Raw genomic sequence first — 21,550 nt, 5'->3', positions numbered from 1 at the left:
TCCTTAGTTCTACCATGGATAAAATTGAGTCAGAACTCTTATGTGATATTTCCTTTTAAGGGAAAATATCACATAAGATATTTTCCTTTAAAAAAAAGTCTTTTCCTTTTAACCTGAAATGATCATCCTCTAGACTTCGTGTTCCATCATAAATTTGTCCTCTATTCTTGGTCATTCCTACGAGCATTCAAGCTTGCTGTGTGATATTTCTCAGACTAAACAAGCAAAAAGTTCAAGGTTAAAAGATTGTTTCTGGATAAAACAGTGAGTAAGAGGAGACAGAATAGAGATGGAAACTATTTGCAGGAGCTGAGAAATGGAGCAAGGGAGGGGTTATGTTGTGTTTTGTTTATTTTGCAAAATTTATAACCATTAAAAAGGTGTTCTTCTGGACTTTTGTGGTACAAAATTAACAGGTGTTTAAACATGGTTGTTAGAGGGAGTAAGGCTGTGAAAACTGCAATATTACTTAAAATTTTTTTTAAATTGTGGTAATATATACATAACATGAAATTTACCATCTTAACCATTTTAAGTGTACAGTTCAGTAGTGTTGAAAATATTTACCTTGTTGTGAAACCAGTGTCGAGAACTTTTTGCAAAACTGACATTATATACTCATTAAACAACTTTGCATTTCCCCCTCCCCCCAAGCCACTGGCAACCACTATTTTATTTCCTTTTTCTAGGAATGTGACGACTCTAGATACCTTATGTAAGTGGAATCAGGCAGTGTCTTTTGTGACTGGATTATTTCAACTAGCATACTATCCTCAGGGTTCATCTGAGTTGCAATATGTGTCTGAATGTCTTTCCTTTTTAAGGCTAAATAATATTCCATTATGTGTATATACTACATTTTGTCTATCCATTCATCCATGGATGGATACTTGAGTTGCTTCCACCATTTAGCTATTGTGACTAATGCTGCTGTGAACATGGATGAACAAATATTTCTTTGAGACCCTGTTTTCAATTCTCTTGGCTCTGTACCCAGAAGCTGAATCACTGGATCATATGGTGATTCTATTTTGATTTCTTGAGGAACCTCCATACTGTTTTGCATAGTGGCTGCACCATTTAATATTCCCACCAGCAGTGCTCAAGGGTTCTGATTTCTTCCCATCCTTGCCCACACTTAATATTTTATGGTTTTTTTTTTATAGTAGCCATCCTAATGGATGTGAGGTGATACCTCATTGTGGTTTTGATTTGCATTTCCCTAATGACTAGTGATGTTGAGCATCTTTTCATATGCTTGTGGGTGAAAAATGGTTTTAAGTACTAATATTCTTCTTTATTTTGAGAAGATGAAAACTCCTCTCTCCCGCATTAATACTGAGGGAAATTCTGGTAAGCTTTAATAAGGTACAATGCTATTAAACACTACTGAAAATTCAAAATATTGAAATATCAGTATTCTGCTATAGCTTCTCAGTTAATCAAGAACATGACTTTTAAAAAAACTCTAATATTGGTTAATCTTTCATCCTGTGTTTTAACTCTTATGTTATCTTTTTCTTATCTCAAAAATTCTCCTGAACAGCTGTGAGCTTCTATTTTTCAAAGGTTTTATTACAAGTCACCAGAAAAATGCTCATCCTCCCTCGCTCACGAGATGGAAACGAGAGATAAACATGTTGTCCTAAGGAGAAAATTTATGTTATCCAGAAGTTCCAGTAAACTATTTCTCTTATCAAAGTCTCTGTGGTTTCTGTAATGTTATACTTAGGTTTAGTTACTCAACAGTGTTTACTTAATACCTACCCTGTGTTAGATACTGGCCACCCAAAGATAAAATGGTACAGTATCTGCCCTAAAAGATCTTATGGTCTAATGGTGAGAGCAAACAAGAAAGTCAACAAGTTTAACACAGAACAACATGCTTTGCCACTGAGAACCATCTGCCTAAGGTCCTATGGGAGGATAAAGGAAATTAATCAGGTGAAGCCCAGAATTTAGCACAGGAGGGGTTTGTGAGAGGTGGGCTGGGGGAATGAGGTGAATATAAGGGCAATTTAGAAATATTTTAAGATATTAAAAACATAACTGAAGTTTTCCTACAAATATTTTGAAGTTCATCCTTAGTCCCTCTTGTCCTTCTATTTTTAGTTGATAATTTTGACCGATCTACGTATATTTCAATGGCTAGATGTGGAAATTACAAATACGTTACTGGGTTATTGCTTGAATTTTACACAAGTACAAACAAGTGGTGATGCTTTAACTACCTGGTTTTACAGCCATGATCTTACAAGGTCATTTTCTACATAATTTATTTTGCACTAAATTTGTGTTTCATTTTTGTACTGAAGGAGGAAAATTTATAGTTCATAAAATAGTTTCATGTCATGTTAAATGTTTTAAGATCTTCTTTTATTCATTTTTACCTTACTGCCAAGGCACTGATTTCCTTGGGAACTTATATCCTCATGTTTAGGTAATTCAAAAACATCGATTAAACGTCTTGATCTAGAGACAGAGAAGTCTCCGTGATATTTGAGTTCATGGCTGATTTTAACTTACAAAAGTGAAGGTGTTCTTTCAGATATTTGTGTTTGGGTTAAGAAAGCTCCTGAGTGAAAAGTGTATTGTGGGTTCTGATAGCTTTGAATGGAGTTACTATCAAATAATTTCAGATTTGACATTGTCTCATGAAATCATCAAGCACATTTCTCTCTTTCTACGTGCGAGCACGTTGAGATGCACAGAACTCAAGTATTTGACCAAGGAAATACAGTTAGTGTAACAAATTACAATATGAGCAGACAGTCAAGGAAGTCTGCCACTTAGCCTAAGTGGATTAGTTTCAAAAATTGATATAAGTATTCTGCCCTCTCTGGGCAACTTATTGAAAGTTGATGATTAAAAAAAAAATAGTAAGCATTTGCATGATTCTACTTTCACTTCTGGCATATGTAATTTGCTTGCCACTGTACTAAATAAAGAGATGACTCATCTAGAATTTTCTTTGACTTGAAGGACTTAAATAAATGGAAATGCATGCAATGAGTTAGAAGGAAATGCATATAGAGACAAAGATTGGTAACAGAACGAATACAAAAATGAAGAAGTCTCTCTGTTTTGAATTGTGCCTTTTAAATGCCATTTCTATCTCCTCTCTCCACATTTCTGTTTGTAATGGCAGGTGTCTAGCTTCTTGTCCCCCTGCTTTCATGAGTGGTGGTTGACATTGGTCCTTCTCTTGGAAGGCTGAGTTTTAGGGAAATGGGAGGAAAGCCAGTTATTCTGGTCCTTCAGTTCTCCTCTTTCACTTCTGCTGGGAGACATACCAGTGATGGGGTCTATTTACCCACCATGCCTCTTTCTTCTCCCTTTTAAATATATTTCTATCGAAAGGCTTATCATATATTTTTAAATGTTCTTCCTTGATTGAAGGAAGGCTGTGGACTTTTGTTTTAATTAATAAAAGGCGCTAACGTGTACTGGATATTGATGTGTGATGGGTGGTGGTGTACCTTATGTACATTCTCTGATTTAATCCTAGCGATACCTCCATAAAGTTACTGTTAGTAATCCCGCAAGGTCTCACAATTTAGTAGTAACAGGAGAACCAAAGTCGAAACTGTGACTTTCAGCCTCTAAAGTCTATAGAGTTACCACCATGCTATGTACCTTGTCCCCCAAAACCCAGCACACAGTGCTTTCCACATGGTGAAAAATTAATTACAGTCAAAAATTAAGAAATACACATTTCCACGGTAGAAGAATAAATACAATCCTGAGCAGTAATTTGCTAATTATTTTTTACCATGGAGGATATAATTTGATAATAAATCTTATATATCCTATGTGCTACACAAACATTTCCAACTTTCTTAAATTATTAACCTTGAACCCTGTGATATTCAGAAAACATTAAAATGGAAAAATGCAATAATATTATCAATAACCCTTTCTATATAATATGGTGAAGTGAGTGAAATGTGATGAGTTACTTTGATTTGGAAAAACATGTGACTCTGTTTTGGCTCAAGGGTGTTAATATTTTTAGTGTTAGCTTTGACTTATTTTCTTTTGATCATACAGTTATTACATTCATTTTCCTTAGTCCTTAGAGAGGGAAAAACACCCCAACTGCCAAACGCTAATGATGTGTTTATAGGGTCTTAAAGTGTACATCTCATTAGGTTTCTGGTTTTCAGCTGGGAAGAGTTTATGAAGTCAGCATTTGCTTCTCTTGGGTGAATTTTGCTTGCGTATCTTAAAGATACATTTACCATCTCCCTCAGGTGATTTGTGCCAATATCTGCCCTTCATTATTATAGCAACAAAAGTTTTTCACTTTGCAGTCTTACGCAGCTCAGATAAATTTAGTTTGTTCTTCCAAAAATATTAATAGTATACCTGCTGCATGTTTTTTCAAAAAATATTTTTTGTTCTTCATTTTTGAAAGCGTGTGTTTATCCAGAGAAGGTTTATGAATCAATTTGAGTTCTGTTTTATACTTTTTAGAAAGTTTGACTTGAACTTTGGTGTTAAGCATCCTCAAGATACAGTTTTGTTGTTGTGATTGTTTTCATATTTAAGCAAATAAAAATAGCTCTTTGTGATACCAACTATAGTGTTTCTATGAAGACATAAACCTAACATCCTGCCCCTTTTTGTAATACGGCCTCGTTCTCTCTAGCCACATGAAGCCTGAAATTAACATGTTAGGAGGACACTGAGATTCTCTTAGATTCTTCTGTGGTTGGCTAGAGCTCTCACAGCAAAACACTGTGAAGAAGAAGCGATTTCGATATAGTTCTTTTTGTTCTGATATATGCAGGAAAGGGATAATAATAAAAAGCTTAGATTTGAATTTCATACTTTACAGTGACTTTCTTGCAATTTGGCCTCACAACTCTCTTTTTGGTAGGTAGTAACCCATTTTAAAGAAAAGGACACAAAAATTCGGAGGAGTGAGTTGCAAGTCCAAGTTCACCTAGGTAGAAGAGTCACAAAATAAACTTGGCAGTTCTGATCACAAGCTCTGTGAGTTCCCCTTCACTTTCCATGATTACGTGCCATGGAATGAGAAGAAAAACGGAGTAAGCACCTCTAAAGTAATTTAAATTACAGGATGTTTTGGCACCCCACATTCAATCGGAGGGCTTATATTTTTAAATGTATACAATATATATACATTATGTATTACGTGATAATATATATTATATACCTTAAGTATATTATATACTCTTTCAGTATATTTTACATATATATGTATATATAAAATATATATGTATGTATATATGTCTTAGACGATCAAATTTTCCTTTTTAAGGAATTTTTTTTGAGTGTGTCAAGGAGAGATAGTCTGAAGGGATCTTTCACATTGTTCACTTTGGAAATGATAGAGAGACAAATTGAGATTGTAGTTTCAACATGTGAATCCTTTACTTTGTTCATAGCTGCAAACATTTTTTGAGACGTTCCTGAGAACAAGTTCACCTCTTCAGGCTTTTGATAACATGAAGGAAGCAATTAGCAAACTCCTGCTAGCAGCTGAAGTATTCAGTGAAACATCTACTCTGGGACCAAAGGTCTTCCATAGGTAAAAACAAATTTCAATGTTAAAAAAAAAAAAACCCTACTTCTAACAATTGATTGTTAGTGAAAATATATCTTAATTATCACAAGTAGGTGCTACTTGGAAAATTTTATATCAGTGTAAAATATGAACTTCTAAACTTATGTTTTCTAATTTGTTGATCCTAAAACTTCAGAGCATGTTAAAGACTCACCAGTATTTAAATAGTGGTGACAAGAAATAAGGCAGAGTTATTTAAATTATCTTTTTAATTGCAGCCCCTTTCAAGCTCAGTTATTTTTATCATATATGCTTTCCATTGACTAGGTATATTTTTATTTATAGATTTTTATTAACAAAATTCATTAACTCTTATCTCCGTATCTCAGTTTACTTGAGTATAGTTTCTTTTTCTAGGGAAATGTTAAATCGAGTATGTCAAAAAAGGAGGTGCCTCCATGTAAGCTTTATCGTGCTTTATATGCGAATAAGAATGCCTAGCACAGAGGAGTAGGAGAGCTTCCTTTTCCATGTTACGTTTTTATGGAGTCACTTCATTGTTTCGTTTAATGTATTATGAATACTTTAGATATATTTGTATTTTCTGTAAGGAACGAAACAGATTCCAAATCCAAAGATAATTTGTATTCAATTTTGGATTATCCAAGCCACTGCTCTTTGTAATTAGTATGGACCTTGAAATTTAACCTTAGTGATTAGTAATCATATAGTATCAAATAATAGAGTAAATACAGCAAATAGAATGTATTTTTGTTACCTTGTGTTTTTATTTCAGATGCAGATTATGTTTTCAGCTTTTAACTTTTGATATTGGTTATGGCAGCGTCAGGTCCCCTGTAGTGCTCCAGGTGAGTATGCCGGAGTCCTCATGGGATCTTTCCCTTTGGCTGAAGTGAAGGGTGTGTGTGTGTGTGTGTGTGTGTGTGTGTGTGTGTGTGTGGTGGTGGTGTGTTCATTCATAGTAACTGATCAATAAGTGCAACTTGCGTCAAACTTACTACAGACTTATATTTACTGTGGTTCAGAGAATTAACTAGCATATGGAGAGTCTCTGATTTGAGTTACAATACCCACTCTGCATCCCTGTTGAAAAAATATGGATTTTTTTTTGTGGTTCAACCACTGTTTTTGAAATAAATGTGGAATAAAGCTAAGTATGTGTTAATGCAGGAAAACAGACATTTAGATAATAGAAAATAGCAGGTAACCTAGCTTATTCATATGGGTTTATAAAAAAGGTAACTCTTTTATTCTTTACATATAGATATTTAGTTTAAAATTGGCCTATATTTTAAAAGCCATAGGAATTTTTGAAATATTTGTTTTCAATATTTGTTTAAATATATGGAAACTTAAGAGTGTTTTTTATACACTCTGATTCTTTTACTTCCTCTTAAATTAAATTAACTCATTCAGATCATCTCCTCCAGCATATTTTTAATCTAAAATGGCCCTTAGTGGCAAGAAGATTTTAAAATTGATTGCATTAGTCTATAGAAAGCTATCTTGGGATATGGGCTGAGAAGAAATGAAGAGAAACAAAATAAAATTACGTGCAACCAGAGTTTGACTTCATACTGTAATGACTGGTTTTCAAACTATTACACAAGGAGAATGATTACATTATATATGGCTCAGACATTTGGCTGAATAGTTCAAAGATTTATCTCTAAAATTTTGAAATTTTATGAATCTACATCTTCTAATGGTCATTTATTCATTATTTTACACACATATCTAATAGTTTATATTATGATTTTTAAAATTTATTGTTCAGAAATGTTATTTCCATAAACACAAGGTCTTCAACAATGAAGGAGTTCAAGACAAACTAATTTGATTTTACAAAACAGTTAATGTTCTTATAAAGAATTGTATTTTCAAAAGAGCATTACTTAGATTTTATAAAACTGTTGACCTCCAAAAGGACCACTAGATGTCAGTTCTGATCTTCAATCCAACGGGAAATGAATCACATCTTAGAAGTGATTTCACTGCATTAAAAGTAAGTCGATGAAAAATACTTGCTGTGCTTTTACTCTTTCACAGGTGCATGAGCATTTAAATTTTCAAGATGATGGTAATATGGATTTTGAGGACCAAAACACAGAAGAATTCCTTTTAAAAGACACTTTCAATTTTCTCCTGTCTAATGAATCTTCACTTTCCATATTTTCTGAGATATTTCAGAGACTTTATAGATCAGGTATATTTAAGGTAAGTGCATATTTTTGTACTGACAAATACTTATTTCATTTTTGGAAGGTGCCATTTTCTTTACTGTGCAGGTAAGCAACGTGAGAATTCATTTGAAATTGATTTGTATCCATTATATAAACCTCTTAATATTTTTCCGACCTAAGGACCAATATTATTTTTATGTCTCCTAAGTATGTGACTGACAGATTATGATGAAATTATGGGTTGAAAATGAAGTAAAGCAGTCCCTAATTCCCAGGGAAAATTTGTGGTTATAATGAATAATACATATTACATATTATAAAATACTTTAAAAGGAATACCTGAACCTTTTAGAGGCAGTTAGAATAGCCGTGAGTGCTCTAGATTAACATCAAGGGACTAGAGTTATAATACTAATTTTTTTTAAAGCATTCACATCTGGTTAACGTCTTTAGTTAGATAGATGCTGATGATTATGGAGTAGTGCTTCAGAGTAAGATTGGTTAATTTTTATGATCTGTTAGTACAAGTTTTCTTGATGCATAAAAAAATATGTACAGGTTACTAGGTACAGTATTGTTTTCTATGTATCTTTCAGTTTTAAAACCATAATTGGAAAATTTGGAAAAGTAGAATGTGAAGGGTCTCACCAAGAAGCAACGCTCTACAGAGAGATGGTTTTGAGAGAGATGACATTATAGACTGTTGTTTCCCTATGATTTTATTGATTCCTTCCTAGAGTTCCCTGTTTCCCTTCCTTAGTGAGTGGATTGCCATTAAAACCATTAGAACCATTTGACCCAGAGGGAATGGTAATATGTGTATCTTTTGCTCTAAGGGATGCATTATAATGAAAAATGAATGTGAGGAACATGGGGGGATGAGTCTGTTTACTGGAATCCGTGAAACTCGAAAATGGTAACGTCCCATACATGAGGTTCACGTGTAAATTTGCTGCTCTGATCTTTTGTACCCTGAAGACTAAAAAAAGACTTTTCCTGCATTTCCAAACTGTCACACTCATTCTGTCCTTCTGGGCCCAATTTCCCAACCTTACTACCAAAGTAGTACTTACTGAGCTATTTCAGGTCCTTTGGTCAAATATGAAGCTTTCTTATATTCTGACATCATTTTGGCAAGTTAAAGTTATTATGTATTATTTAGAATTAATTAGCCCAGCTGTTTATAGAGTTCAAAATTTGGTTCTTGAATTGTGTTAAACATGGTTTGACTTTGTAGCAATTGCTTAAGAGTTGCATTTTTTCTCCCCATTATAGGGTGAAAACTATCAAAAAGAACTAAATCAATGCCTATCTTTAGAGGAGATTAACTCAGTTATGACTTTCATAAAGGAACTCAGGAGTTTGGGACAATTCCAACTGGTAAAACAAAAGTGACCTTTGATTCCTCTTGATTACTGAGATTACAGTAGATCAGCCATAAGAGACTTGATTTTGACTTAAAACTAGGTGAAGATATTTCTTTAAGGAATAGAAATCTTTGTAAGCTTCTTCTTTTCAGAGATATAAATATTAAGATGAGCAGAATGCATATTCTTTAAGAGTTTGCAGATAATACATGACTTACTAAAAGTGAAAGAATATGGAATTAGTATAGCTGGCAGGATTTGATAGTTCTTAAGGGGAAAATGCTAACATTTTTCCAAAAAAGTTTGCTTTTAGCTTTGGGACATTTACATGTAACCAAAATTTCCTTCTGTTTATTATGCCCTTTTTCGTTTGTGTAAAAGTAAATATTACTCAATAGAACAATAATATTTTTTAAAACTACCTAAATCTTAATTTGTTGTAACTCTGTAGCAAAATCCAAAGAAAGAAAATGTAAATAATTATAATAACTTTTACTGGTTTCAGCCAAAAATATATATGGCATTTATTTTGTTTTCTATGTATTTTCCTGGATTCTGTTAAGTTATTGCTCAATATCAAAGGATAATTTATTACACATACATATGCATGCTCAGTACTCGCTTCGTTTCTAGTTCCGCCATTATATAGGTAAATTATATTGGATTCATATTTTTCTACCTAAGATGTGTTTATACAAAATATCTCTTTAAAATAGCATTTTTAAAAGTCTACTAATAATTTATTATTAATCTGTTTGAATAAAATATTTATTTTTTACTTAAAATAATCTGTGTATTCAGATGCTACTTGTATGAATTATAACCAAATTACTAAATTAATTAGTGAAGGTTTGACACTTGTTTTTATAATTTAGCTCCATATTTTAGAGGGTTCAAAGTAAGCTTATTGCTCCAAAGATAGTGTAATTGATGGGTTATTTTAATTAATTTAAATATAGTAAGTATTACATTCATGACAGTTTGGGTCAATACTCTACAAAGATAATCAGAGACCTGGCTTCATCCTTCATCCTTCAATATCTTCAATTTAAGATATTGTGAAAGTAAAGAACATCTCTTGGCACAATGTGAAGAATAGAAGAATTATTTTGTAGGAGAAAGGGCAGACACTAATTTCCTGACTCTCAGAGTAGAAAGAGGATAACCATAGATTTTTTTTTGGTAGGATTAATATCTCTCACCCTGAGATTTGTAAGGCACTTGTAACCCAAGAGAATCTCTCCTCATTTTTCCTGCTACCTGACGCACTGTGTTATTCAGCTGTTTTCAGGTATCTATAGAAAGCAGATATCCATTTCCTTTCAATGAAAAGGGAAATAAAATTCACCACATTTGAAAGTATACACATCAGCAAAATTAGTTCCTTATAAAAAGTGGCATTTACCTTGACAGCAACACAGAAAATTAAATTATGGTATAGATAATGGATTTTAAATAAATATCTGATTTTTAAAATATCTGAATAAATAAATATAAGGCCTTTCCTAGTAATACTACATTTTATTTTCCATAACTTAGTCTGATATTCTGCTTTCAAATATTCCTTCTCAGCTCTTCCCATCTACCACTCCTGGGTTTCAATCTTTGATGCGTGAATTTTATGATATGGCAAATCCTGTGGGGAAACCTGGTTCCATCCTGACCCAATACTGGTCTCTTTTAAATGTATTCGAACAATTTCAGCTCCTGAATAAAAAGGCACAGCCACACCCGCTGGAATGGTAAGAGAGCCACAAATTTGAATTGTGCAACCCCAAAAATCTCTAAAGATTGATTTCAAAAGGCATTGCCTACATTAAAGAAAGCAACAAAAAGAAGTGTGTCCAAAAATTCATGCTCTGGAAAATAAGCTTCTTTAAAACATTGAAACCATAATGATTCTAGTGGTCTTCAAACACTGTAACAAAAATATATCCAACAGTTTTTCAAACCATCAGGACTTGACTCCATTCAAAAGTCATGTTTAAAATTAAAAGTTTCAAGCTAGTTTCATCCTGTGATATATATCCTTGAATTACAGGAGCATCAGACAGAAAGAATTAGGTGAGATTTGTTTTATGAACCATCAGTCAGAGTGGAGCCCGAGACGGTATGAGCATTCATTTGGAGTTTTTGAGGCATGACTTTATTCTAGGCAAAACCTATCCAAATTTATAAATATGTCTGTCTCTACCGCAAGATTAGAACTTTTTTTTTAGAAGATGGGATCTCAGAGAGAAGCATTCGGCCAGGAGAAAAGGTCCTTGGCCTCCTATGTCCACTTCCACTCTAATGAGGGGTAGTAATGAGTGAATAAGAGGGTTGCTGGGCCAGAGAACATAGTAACACCCCCAGTTGCCAGGGGAAGGGGCAGTGCCTATGGTGCCAGCTAAGTCTGCTTCCCTTTTATATGATAGAATTAAGAGTATTTGACTTGTCTATTGCCAGGAAAACAGAAGTAAACCTAACCTCCCAAGGGAATGAAAGACTAGATGGCCGTGCATGATCATCAGTGTCTCTGAAGTTACCCTCACAAACGGCCTCAATTCTACTGACTTGTCCTTCATTTCCTTCTGCCTCAGGAGACAGTGAAAACAGTCCTATAAGAAACATTTTTTTAATAGTTCAAAAATACAAGCAATCACATATTCAAAGAATTCATAGGACATCTCCCAGGACCAGAACTCACTTTAATTGCCACATCTTTATGCAGCTGGCCTTATTCTCGAAATAATAGGATTGATAGAAGGTTTTGTTTGTTTGTTTGAAAGTTAGGTTTTAAATAATACAGCCTACTGTCCCTTTGTTTGTTCTTTGCACTCACTCAATCCAAGACTGTCTCTTTCGCCGTTGTCGATGAGGGAAGAACAGACTTGATTTACCAAGGAGTCTATTTAAGTATGGTTTTTAACTTTGGGTAAGTTCCTTTGAGATATGCAAGCTTTGGAAAGTTTATTCCCAAAATTTGTCTCAAGGTCCACATTTGTTATAAGGTTAAGCAATTGCCTTAATTTCAGAATATCGAATTTAAGCCTAATTCTAACCCTAACTGATTCCTTCCAACAATGAAATTTACTAAAGGTCAGTTTTAAATATAGTTAGAAAAAGTCAGGACCTTTTTGAATCAGAGAGACTTGGATTCAAAAATCCCAACTCTAGCGTTTATTAATTACAGCAGGTAAGATTTTCCTCTGAGTCTCAGTTTCCATACCTGTAAAATATGGATTATACCACCTACCAAGTATTGTTTCAAGATTACATAAGATAACCTCCATCATGTACTGCATAGTGTGTGGTGTGCTGCAGAGCAGATAGGTAGTAAATATTAATATACTTTCGGTTTCCTGTTCCTATACCATCCAAAAGTCACTTCAGCATCGACAAATGGGGTATATATTTTTCTTTCATTTATAGGAAAATCAAGATAAGTATGAAAGCTTTATCTAAGTTAACACTAAGATAAGTAAACTTGAAGTCTTTATCAAGAAACAATTACATAAATTGTTTCTAGAACATTTTAAGAAAGAATACTCAATTCTAATTATCTTCAAGTTTACCAGTGAATGTATATATATTTAATTATCATTCATGTGTATTACAAGGAGGATGGCATATGATACACATTTTCCAGATGAGGAAACTGAGGTGCTGAGAAGATGGGTTATTTGCCCAAGCCACGCAGCTGTTTGAGTTGAGACTAGGGCCCTGGCCTCTTGCCCGTCATCCAGCGCTTTACACCAAAACCTCATGCTGACAGGAAGATCACGTGTAGTCATTCATAATTGCCCTTATCTTCACAGTGGTCTTCTCCAGTTTTTCATACCAAAAAAGCCAATTTTACATACCTGTACTATCTGTGGGGTTTAATGCCTTCCTCCACCCTTTTAAATAAAGATCATCTGCTTATAGCAACAAGGTGAGGAGAAATAAAGTCAAAAGAGCAACATTTAGAAAAAGTGACACTTATGTCTGTGCCCTGAGGCTCAGAATCCAGAGGTCCCAACAGAATTAGTGGAAATCTTAACAGAATGAAAACACTAAAATCAATGTGTGTGTACTCTCTGCTAATTTTCACTTTACTGGAAATAAAGTAGCAAGTGTAATTTGCTCTAATCACATGCTTTCCATGAAAATACACGTTGTCAAAACAAATAAGTTATTCACAAAATTACACAAGAAATCACTTGCAGGATGAGTAAACATACAAAGCATCCCATTCCATTAAGATAGTAACATTTCTAAAATTCAGTTTACATGCATTTCAGGGTTGTATCTTTTATGAGCTTTGTTTAGAGTGTTTACTTCATATGAAATCAGAGATTTTTTTTTTTTTACTTTGGCCTGGCACTCAAACTTCAAGTAAACGTATATCACCCCATGCTTGCTTTATCTATTTCTTCATTCCTCGGAGGAGGAAAGTTATTTTAAAGTCCTAGACATCATAATTTTTCACCCCTGATTACATCATTGCATATACTAAAGGGAAAAAAAGACTTTAAAAATAAAACTGCAATAACATGATCACACCTCCCAACATTAACTATAGTTTTAGTTCCTTGATGCTTCTTAATTTCCTATCTGATGCTTATATTTTAAGGGAATTGAAAATGCCTTATTCACCTCTACTGGTACAGTACAATATCTGGAACAATAAATCTTTATAAAATGTAATTTAACACAGAGCGTTTGATTGAATCTTCATAGCATCCTTGTGAAGTAAGGCCAGTGTTGTTATCTCTGTTTCTCCGGAGTAGAAATGGAGCCTCACAAATGGAGTAAAGTGAAGTCACATCCTGTCCAGTATTCTCTATCATCAGGACCAGCAATTTTTCTGTCTGCAACTTAAGATTACTTTGGTCCCAAATTTGAGGATTTAAAGGCCAATCTGGCTGAGCATTTAGTTATACAACAGAAAAATGAGGCAAACACACCAAGATATAACTAACCCTTAAAATTCATTCCTGTTCATCAGAGTTTAAGGATAGAATCCTTGGCAGGACAGGTCACTTTCTGCATGGTACGCTTCAATTTCTTAGATTATATGGATGTTCTTCTCAGTCTGTGTCTCAGAGTTTCCAAGACTTCTTGCTTCAAGACTTTGTAATTTTAGCCAAACAGATTCCAATAGGAATGTGTGTTTCTGAATCACTTCTGTTGGACCTAGGCTATCAGAGATTGTTCCCTTTTGGACCAAAGAGTGACTTTTTGCCCTGGTTTTCTTCAAATGTGCTTCTGCTGATTAGAGATGATGAGATTTCCATCCACCTCATTTGAGACAAGATTGCCAGTTTTGAGGAATGAAATCCAGAAAGTTTTTCTTTGTGTTCATCAAAATAACTGTGCTCACACACAGGAAAAAAGGTAGTGCGTTAGATGTAATTTCCATGAATTTTGTTCAGTGCATTGATCCAGAGATGTTTGATATTGCATTCACAGGAATTCTTTCACAGAGGATGAGAACATGAAAAAACCACAAGTACCATTTAATGCAATTGAAAATAAAAAAGGTAAAGGATGTAGTCCCACTTCTTTCTACATGAAAAACAAGTATTGTGTGGCCAAAAACATAAAAAATGTTTAGCTTTATTAGCAATCAAAATTAAACTGGAAAATGCTGTTTTCCCTCAAATTTGGAAAGAGTTTTCCTCTTGAAGATAATAGAGTTGGGAAGAGTGTAGGAAAATGAGTATTCTCATGTTGCTGGTGGGTGTATAATTTAGAACAATCTTTCTTAAGGGGCCATTTAACAACACGTAAGAAAAGCTTTAAAAGTTATTCTTACATACCAGAAATTTCACTTCCAGATATTCATTTTAAGGAAATAGTTAAGAATGTACACAAAAATTTAATTACATAAATTACTAATAAATGAAAAAAATAGCAACTACCATTATTGCAATAATAGTGGATTGGATTAAGCTATAGTCATCCAATAAATTGCTATAAAGCCATTCTAATATTGTGGAAAAATAGCTATACATTAAAGATGTTTAAGATACATTATTAAATGAAACAATTGGCTACGAGCAATATGGACCTTAAGGAAAATTAATGGTGATTTTGATTTCTCTCTTAAGCTTATCTCAATTTTCAGTTTTTTTCCTTCTAAAGAACATCTGAGCTTTATGTCACATGAAAAGAAAATGTTTCTAATTTTCAGAAGAAAAAATGAAAAGAAGTACATGTGTCTACACTTTTTTTAAAAAAATCGAAGTTTTCCTACTACAAATCAAGGTTTAATCCAATGTAGTGGTTCTGGGTGTGTAGCCCCTAAACCAACAGCAACAGCATCATCTGGGAAGCTTGGAAAATTCAGATCTACTGAATCAGAATCTCTGGGTATAAGGCCCAGTATTCTTTATTTTAACAAGCCCTTCACATGATTCTGAGGCATGCTAAAGTTTGATAATAAAATGAATCAATAAGGTCAGGGAAGAACTGATGTTAAACTGCTGTTCTGATTGTCTTTCTCTCTCCCACCATTTTTTTCTTCTCTAAATGATTTCTTTATGCACTCTGTTTTTATTCACTCATTTGTCCCATTGGTATTTATTAAGAAGTCTTTTAGATAAATGTTTAGTTGAATTTAGAAACAAAGTAAATATCAGTGGAACCAACTGGATGGAATTTATGTAATTCTAATGATTTGAGAAATTATAGCCATAAGATCATAGAACTAGAGGAATTCTGATAGATCAACTTCAAGCAATAGATGGCATTTAGACCATTCATTTTTCTCCCTTAATGTTTTCTTATTTGAAATAATTATTTTTCTGCAATTTGAACCAAATAGCTTCTTTTGTTTTACTCTAGGTGTCAGTTTAACTTAGAAGTGCTTTCTGATGTAATAAAAATTAAATAATAAAATATGTGTTTTATTAAATTATCCTGAGTTTCAGATACCTGAATATGTATTCTTTTTATTTTGATTAATAGTTTCATTTTTTAATTTACATTTCTTTTTTTAGCTGCAGTTCCACAAATTATTAATGAAACCAAAGAAATACATTGCATTAATGGTGAGTTCCAATGAAAGTGCTTCAGAATCATAATCAACACTTAGGTTGAATAAGTCATCATATTGGGGCATCTTTAGGCTGATAATGTATTTTATGTAAATTTTCAGAAGTTATGAGATTTCTGAATGAATTCATGTTTGCTACTTTTGTATAAAAAGATTTTTAATTTTCCATTTTTGAAAATCGAACATTATATTTTTATATTTAAAGACAGTAACTTCCAAACTTATTTTGAGGGGCCCTAACGGTGCTAATGCTTTGCCTTGGGGACTCTCAAATGGAAGAGCTTGGCATCTCCTCTATATATTGATTTTTAGGACTCTCACTACCCAACAGTGATCCTTTTCTCCCAGATGGTTGATATAATGGATAGTACTTGATTTGAGTTTTCTTTATAACAATTGAGAGTTTGTTTTTTTTTGTTTGTCTTCTTTTTTTGCGGTACGCGGGCCTCTCACTGCTGTGGCCTCTCCTGTTGCGGAGCACAGGCTCTGGATGCGCAGGCTCAGCGGCCATGGCTCACGGGCCCAGCCGCTCTGCGGCATGTGGGATCTTCCTGGACCGGGGCACGAACCCGTGTCCCCTGCATCAGCAGGCGGACTCTCAACCACTGCACCACCAGGGAAGCCCCACAATTGAGAGTTTTTAAGCCAAATTTCAATTTCTTTTCTTAAAATTCATGAATTTTTTAACCAAGGTATAATCAATAATATAAATACATATATAATAGTAATACATTTTAAGTATTATATAGATTTTTTAAATTTTAAATAATTTTCTTCATTCTGGTCAGTATTATTCCAGTGGTCTTGCAAATATATCATTCTAGGGAATCTTACTGACTTTTCCAAGATCACAGTGCTATTAAATGCACGAGCTGGATCATGAAAATGGGTCTTCAGATTCTTTGTCCAAGGCTCATGTATTATCTTAATATCCTATAATAAATAATATGATGGAAAAATAAGAATTCTATTTATCAGGTTTGTTTTTTGGCAGTGTATACGTTTTTAACATATATGTGTGTATATATATATATAATTGGTGCTGAAACATACATAGAAAATTTAGCCTTTCAGAAAAAAATCTATTCTGATAAAACATTAAAGGTGAAAACAATAAATTTTATGGACTAAGATCTAATTTATGATAAATAGAAGTCTTCCAATTTAATAAATCTAATTTGTCTCTTCTAAAATGCAATTTAATTCATTCACTGTGTTTTAACACTATCATTAAAATCACGATAGGTTGAGAGGTGATACAATAATGTAGTTTAATAGAATCAACAAATACATCCAATTAAAAAAAAGAGCATTTTGAATAAAGTACTGCTGATCAGGAAAAAGTAACAGATATACTTACACTATTCCCTCCCTGCATTTATCATCCAATCTCCCACTTCTAGAAAAATACATGCTACTCAGTTCTCTTGGGAGGCTGGTACCCAGTGTGTAGTGAGAAAAGGACTAGTTTTGAGAAAACTAGGAGCAAGGTTAGAACGAACATTTGTTGAGGGTCTAGTGTGCCAGGATCTGGGTTAGATCAGGAAAGCCACTTCACCTCTTTGGTCTTTTGTTTTCTCATTTATAAGAGGAATGATTGTACAAATTAATCTCATTTTTTTTTTTTTTTTTAGTTTTCAGGTAGCATAGGGTGGAGGATACAAACACGTTAAATAAGCTCTTCAACTTTGTTCATATTTTTATGTTGATTAAAAACTAGTCCTACCTGGGTCTTCAAAGTTAATATTCCTATTTTTATGGTATAAGATTTAAAAAAAATAACTCGATGCCTTAGAACAAGTGGGATTATCTTTCAGTGTCTAGGCTGTTTTTGTGTTTAATATGAGTTACGATTATCCCTCAAGAGGGTAACAAAATTCTGCAGTTAAAAGAAATCCATTAAAAGCAACCAGGACTTCAAACAGCTTTCCCATATATACTTGCCAAATACGTTAAGCAGCCTGCTACCACCTTACCTCACAGTGGGTTCTCTGCAGAGCTAAGGTAAGCTGGCCTGAGACGAGTTGGGACTGGATTGGGAAGGATGCCAAGGAAACACCAGGTGTTTGTAGGCAGCACCACTGATGATTCAGTTGAAGATGATGTCAGGACAAAATCAGCTTTCAAGCAGGGGTCTAGGATGCAGTACATAAGCCAGAGGTGAAGAGTTTCTGATGAAACCAAAAACAAGCACTTGCTAAAATCTTCCTTAAGAGAATGATTACACATTTTCTTTCTTTTAGGGCTGAGTTTCAGTGTTGTAATGGGTAGGCCCCATTGAAAATGTTCACTATTAAGTGAAAGTATAAACTGCGAGGAAATTAACTCTCAGTGACTATTTTATAAAAATATATAAAGTTAAAGTATCAATACATTTCCTATGATTACTATTTTGAAAAAAATCTTCCACTTTGTTATTCATCTAACTGGTTCTGAGCATAAAAGTGTAGCGCACATATTTATATTCCCTTTCTGCCTAAGAAATGGTGCTTTTGAAAGCACATTCCATATCCCTGAACTCCAGCTTGTTTAAAGTGTTAGATTGGGTTCACAGTCTCCATTTGAATCAGAGCTCATGACCAAAAGTAACCTGTTTTTACTGTGCTTATTTCAGTGCCTTGAACATAGACTATGCCAGAAAAAAAAAAATCTTTGATGAAAAAATGAATGTGTTATTAATAAGTGATTGAATTCAAATGAAAAGCTATGGTCCTTTTCAAGGTTAAATCTAATAATACAGTCTCACCCTTATTCTTTCATTTTTTTCTCTTTCATTATAAAAAAATTTATGAGCTGGTAGGATTATTGAAATTATAGATGAAGTCCACCTACATCTGTCACCCAGATAGAATCTTTCATAACAAGTAAAATCAATCAAGCAGGTATTTACCCAATTCACTGAGTTATTCAACCAAACTGACTAATTTTTATTGACTTTTCCCTGCAATGACATTACAATGTATCTATTTTATTATTATTGTTCCTAATTTGTACCAGAGTAGTTTTTTCTTTGACCAGCTGAGAAAACTCTCCTGGAATGTGGGTCAGAAATACACACATTTATTCACTTTCATTATTTTAGGGCACGATGGGAATTAAACTGACACCTAGTTCTCAGAACTAGAATGAAACACCTATAAAGTTGGTGGTATTCATTGCCATGGATTTGGTGATGCATCTGTCTCCGTGTCTGGCAAAGAAATATAAAACTTTTGGTATTGTTGAATCACAAAGTCCAGGATGTGTTGGGAGATGGGAAGGAGAACCAAGGAAGTGGTTATGAGATGCCTTGTAAGCTTTATTGGGAACTTGGCCTAGATTCTGGCAGTGATGAGAAACTGTTAAAGAACTGAAGCCAAGTCATCAGATGTGATTTTAGAAAAATCGTTGTGATAGCTCTATAACAATAGAGGAAGAGACAGCAGTTAACAGGATAATCGACTTTTCTTTAAGTGCAGGTGTATAGCTTCCTGTGGCAAATTTGGTGTTATCCTTCTGTCGCTATGTTAAACATCATTGAACATCTTATTTAAAGGCAACAGAAGACATTTTCATTTTACTGGTTTTTACAGAATTTCCTATGTTACCTTTACTGGAATTTTGTTGACTATTGAAAAGTATTTCTGGCACAAAATACTTGTTAATATTTCTTTGAAAAACATTTGCTTTTGAGTAATTTGTTTATTTCAAATATGAACATAATGTAGTTTAGCAGTGGCTGGTGTATGTGCCTAGAAACATGTTTTTAGTTTTTTCTAAGATACTTTTGCAAAAAATTGAGTTATCAAATAGAAACACTTTTTTTAAAAATGGCTTAGAATCAATTATATGAAATAATATGCTAGGTTCTGTAACAGGGTTGAGCAGAGGATAGCATTTCCTTCTTATACTTTAGGGTACTTTCTTAGGTTAAGGTGGCCGGAGTATGGAGGGGGTCTCATGTTTTTGTGTCTGAGTGTTTGGCATGATTTGGATTTCACATTCTTTGCTTCACCCTCCTGCCTGTAAGCTACATATCAATCCAATGGCAGTTTAATGACACTTCCCATCAAGAAATTTTCCTTATTCCCTGCTGGTATCCTTCTGTCACCACCCCACAGAGTCATCTCCCCCCATTTACACAGTTGCTTGATATATGCAATAAATGTTATGAAATGTTATCAGTCCACTGGAGAGACATTTTCTGACCTTCTGTGCCTTTAAACTTTTAAAGGCTGAGCAAAAAATATCAACTAAAGTCAACAACTGTTATATGAGGCAAGGTCTACAAAATTTGGCAAATAGAAAACCCAGCTGAAGCCACAAATCAACTATGACCAGAGGACCAAATGGAAAATCAGCAGTGATCACTAAAGTTATTCAAAAGAATTTTAAAAACCTTAATCATATATGATTTTTAAACATTTATCCATGCCGCAGGTATTTCTATCATTGTTTTGTTTTTTTAAACAGATAAAGATGCACAATGTCATATCAAGCAGATCTTCACACATCCGCATTTGGAACTAAATCCTGAATTTAACTCAAAGATCAAAGATTATTACTCTGAAGTCCCATTTGATGTGGTAACGCTGACAATTGGAGCAGAGACTTCTAAGTGTCAGTGCAAGGTGTACCTGCAGGAACGGGCAGGACCAAGGTATGAAGGAGCTGACAGGGGCTGAGGGGAGACATCATAGCGGGAAGCACACCTTGGAAGCAACCTTTGAAGATGGTTCAGAAAACCTGAGGCACAAGATCTTTTGGAGGGATTGCCAGGGTGTGAAATCCCTCTGCTTTACAGATGCCATGTTGTTAAAAAGAACACATGAGTGCTCTACTGATCTATTAACAATCTTTGTGTTTAATCTTTGTAACAATGTTGTAACAAGAGAGGATCTTGTGATATGAAAAGTATCAAAGAGGACTCATTCAGGGAAAATTGAGTTTATTGTTATCTTTATGTTTTTAGGTAGTTGAAGAGTTCACCCTTCTGAATAGTAGCCTCCTCTACCCCAACCCAGCTCCTCAAGTTTTTGAAGATTCAGGTGTTGATTACTTAATAAACATGTTGGTGAAAATTTGTGGACATAGTAACACTAACTTTCTTAGTCTCATGGGATTTTTTTCTATTGACTCTTTTGAGAGTCATCAACTCTTTGGTTGATAATTTGAACAGAAGATAGAATTTTATGACATTCCATGTCCACGGCAAGAAATATACTCATATTCCTATGTTGTATGGAAAGAAATGCACCCAGCATTCCTGGGAGCTCAGAAAGTATAATAGAAAGGAAAGAGGATTCAAGTCAGGCCAACCTGGGTCCCAACCCTGACTCTACCATACTCCACTATATGTAAAATGGGAAGTATCATAGTTTTTGTATGGAGTTGTGAATATTAAATGAGATAATATATGACCCTGACAGGTGGTTAATAATAT

At 33.9% G+C, this 21,550-nt stretch overlaps 1 protein-coding gene across 1 annotated transcript in view; it reads left to right on the top strand.

Moving 5' to 3' along the window:
- CPED1 (cadherin like and PC-esterase domain containing 1) overlaps positions 1–21,550 on the top strand; it is a 286,736-nt gene that overhangs the window by 113,419 nt on the left and 151,767 nt on the right. The window contains exons 7-14 of the mRNA XM_024757824.1: positions 5,415–5,557; positions 6,330–6,402; positions 7,604–7,771; positions 9,013–9,117; positions 10,677–10,846; positions 14,541–14,611; positions 16,073–16,123; positions 20,581–20,767. Of these exons, the coding sequence (XP_024613592.1) occupies positions 5,415–5,557; positions 6,330–6,402; positions 7,604–7,771; positions 9,013–9,117; positions 10,677–10,846; positions 14,541–14,611; positions 16,073–16,123; positions 20,581–20,767 (968 nt within the window). The remainder of the gene's footprint in view (positions 1–5,414; positions 5,558–6,329; positions 6,403–7,603; positions 7,772–9,012; positions 9,118–10,676; positions 10,847–14,540; positions 14,612–16,072; positions 16,124–20,580; positions 20,768–21,550) is intronic.

The sequence above is a fragment of the Neophocaena asiaeorientalis genome, unplaced genomic scaffold (genome assembly GCF_003031525.2).
Source record: "Neophocaena asiaeorientalis asiaeorientalis breed wild unplaced genomic scaffold, Neophocaena_asiaeorientalis_V1.1 scaffold116, whole genome shotgun sequence".
Classification (NCBI taxonomy): Eukaryota; Metazoa; Chordata; class Mammalia; order Artiodactyla; family Phocoenidae; genus Neophocaena; species Neophocaena asiaeorientalis.
Note: the sequence above shows the minus strand (reverse complement) of the source record. Positions and strands in the feature narration are given on the sequence as shown.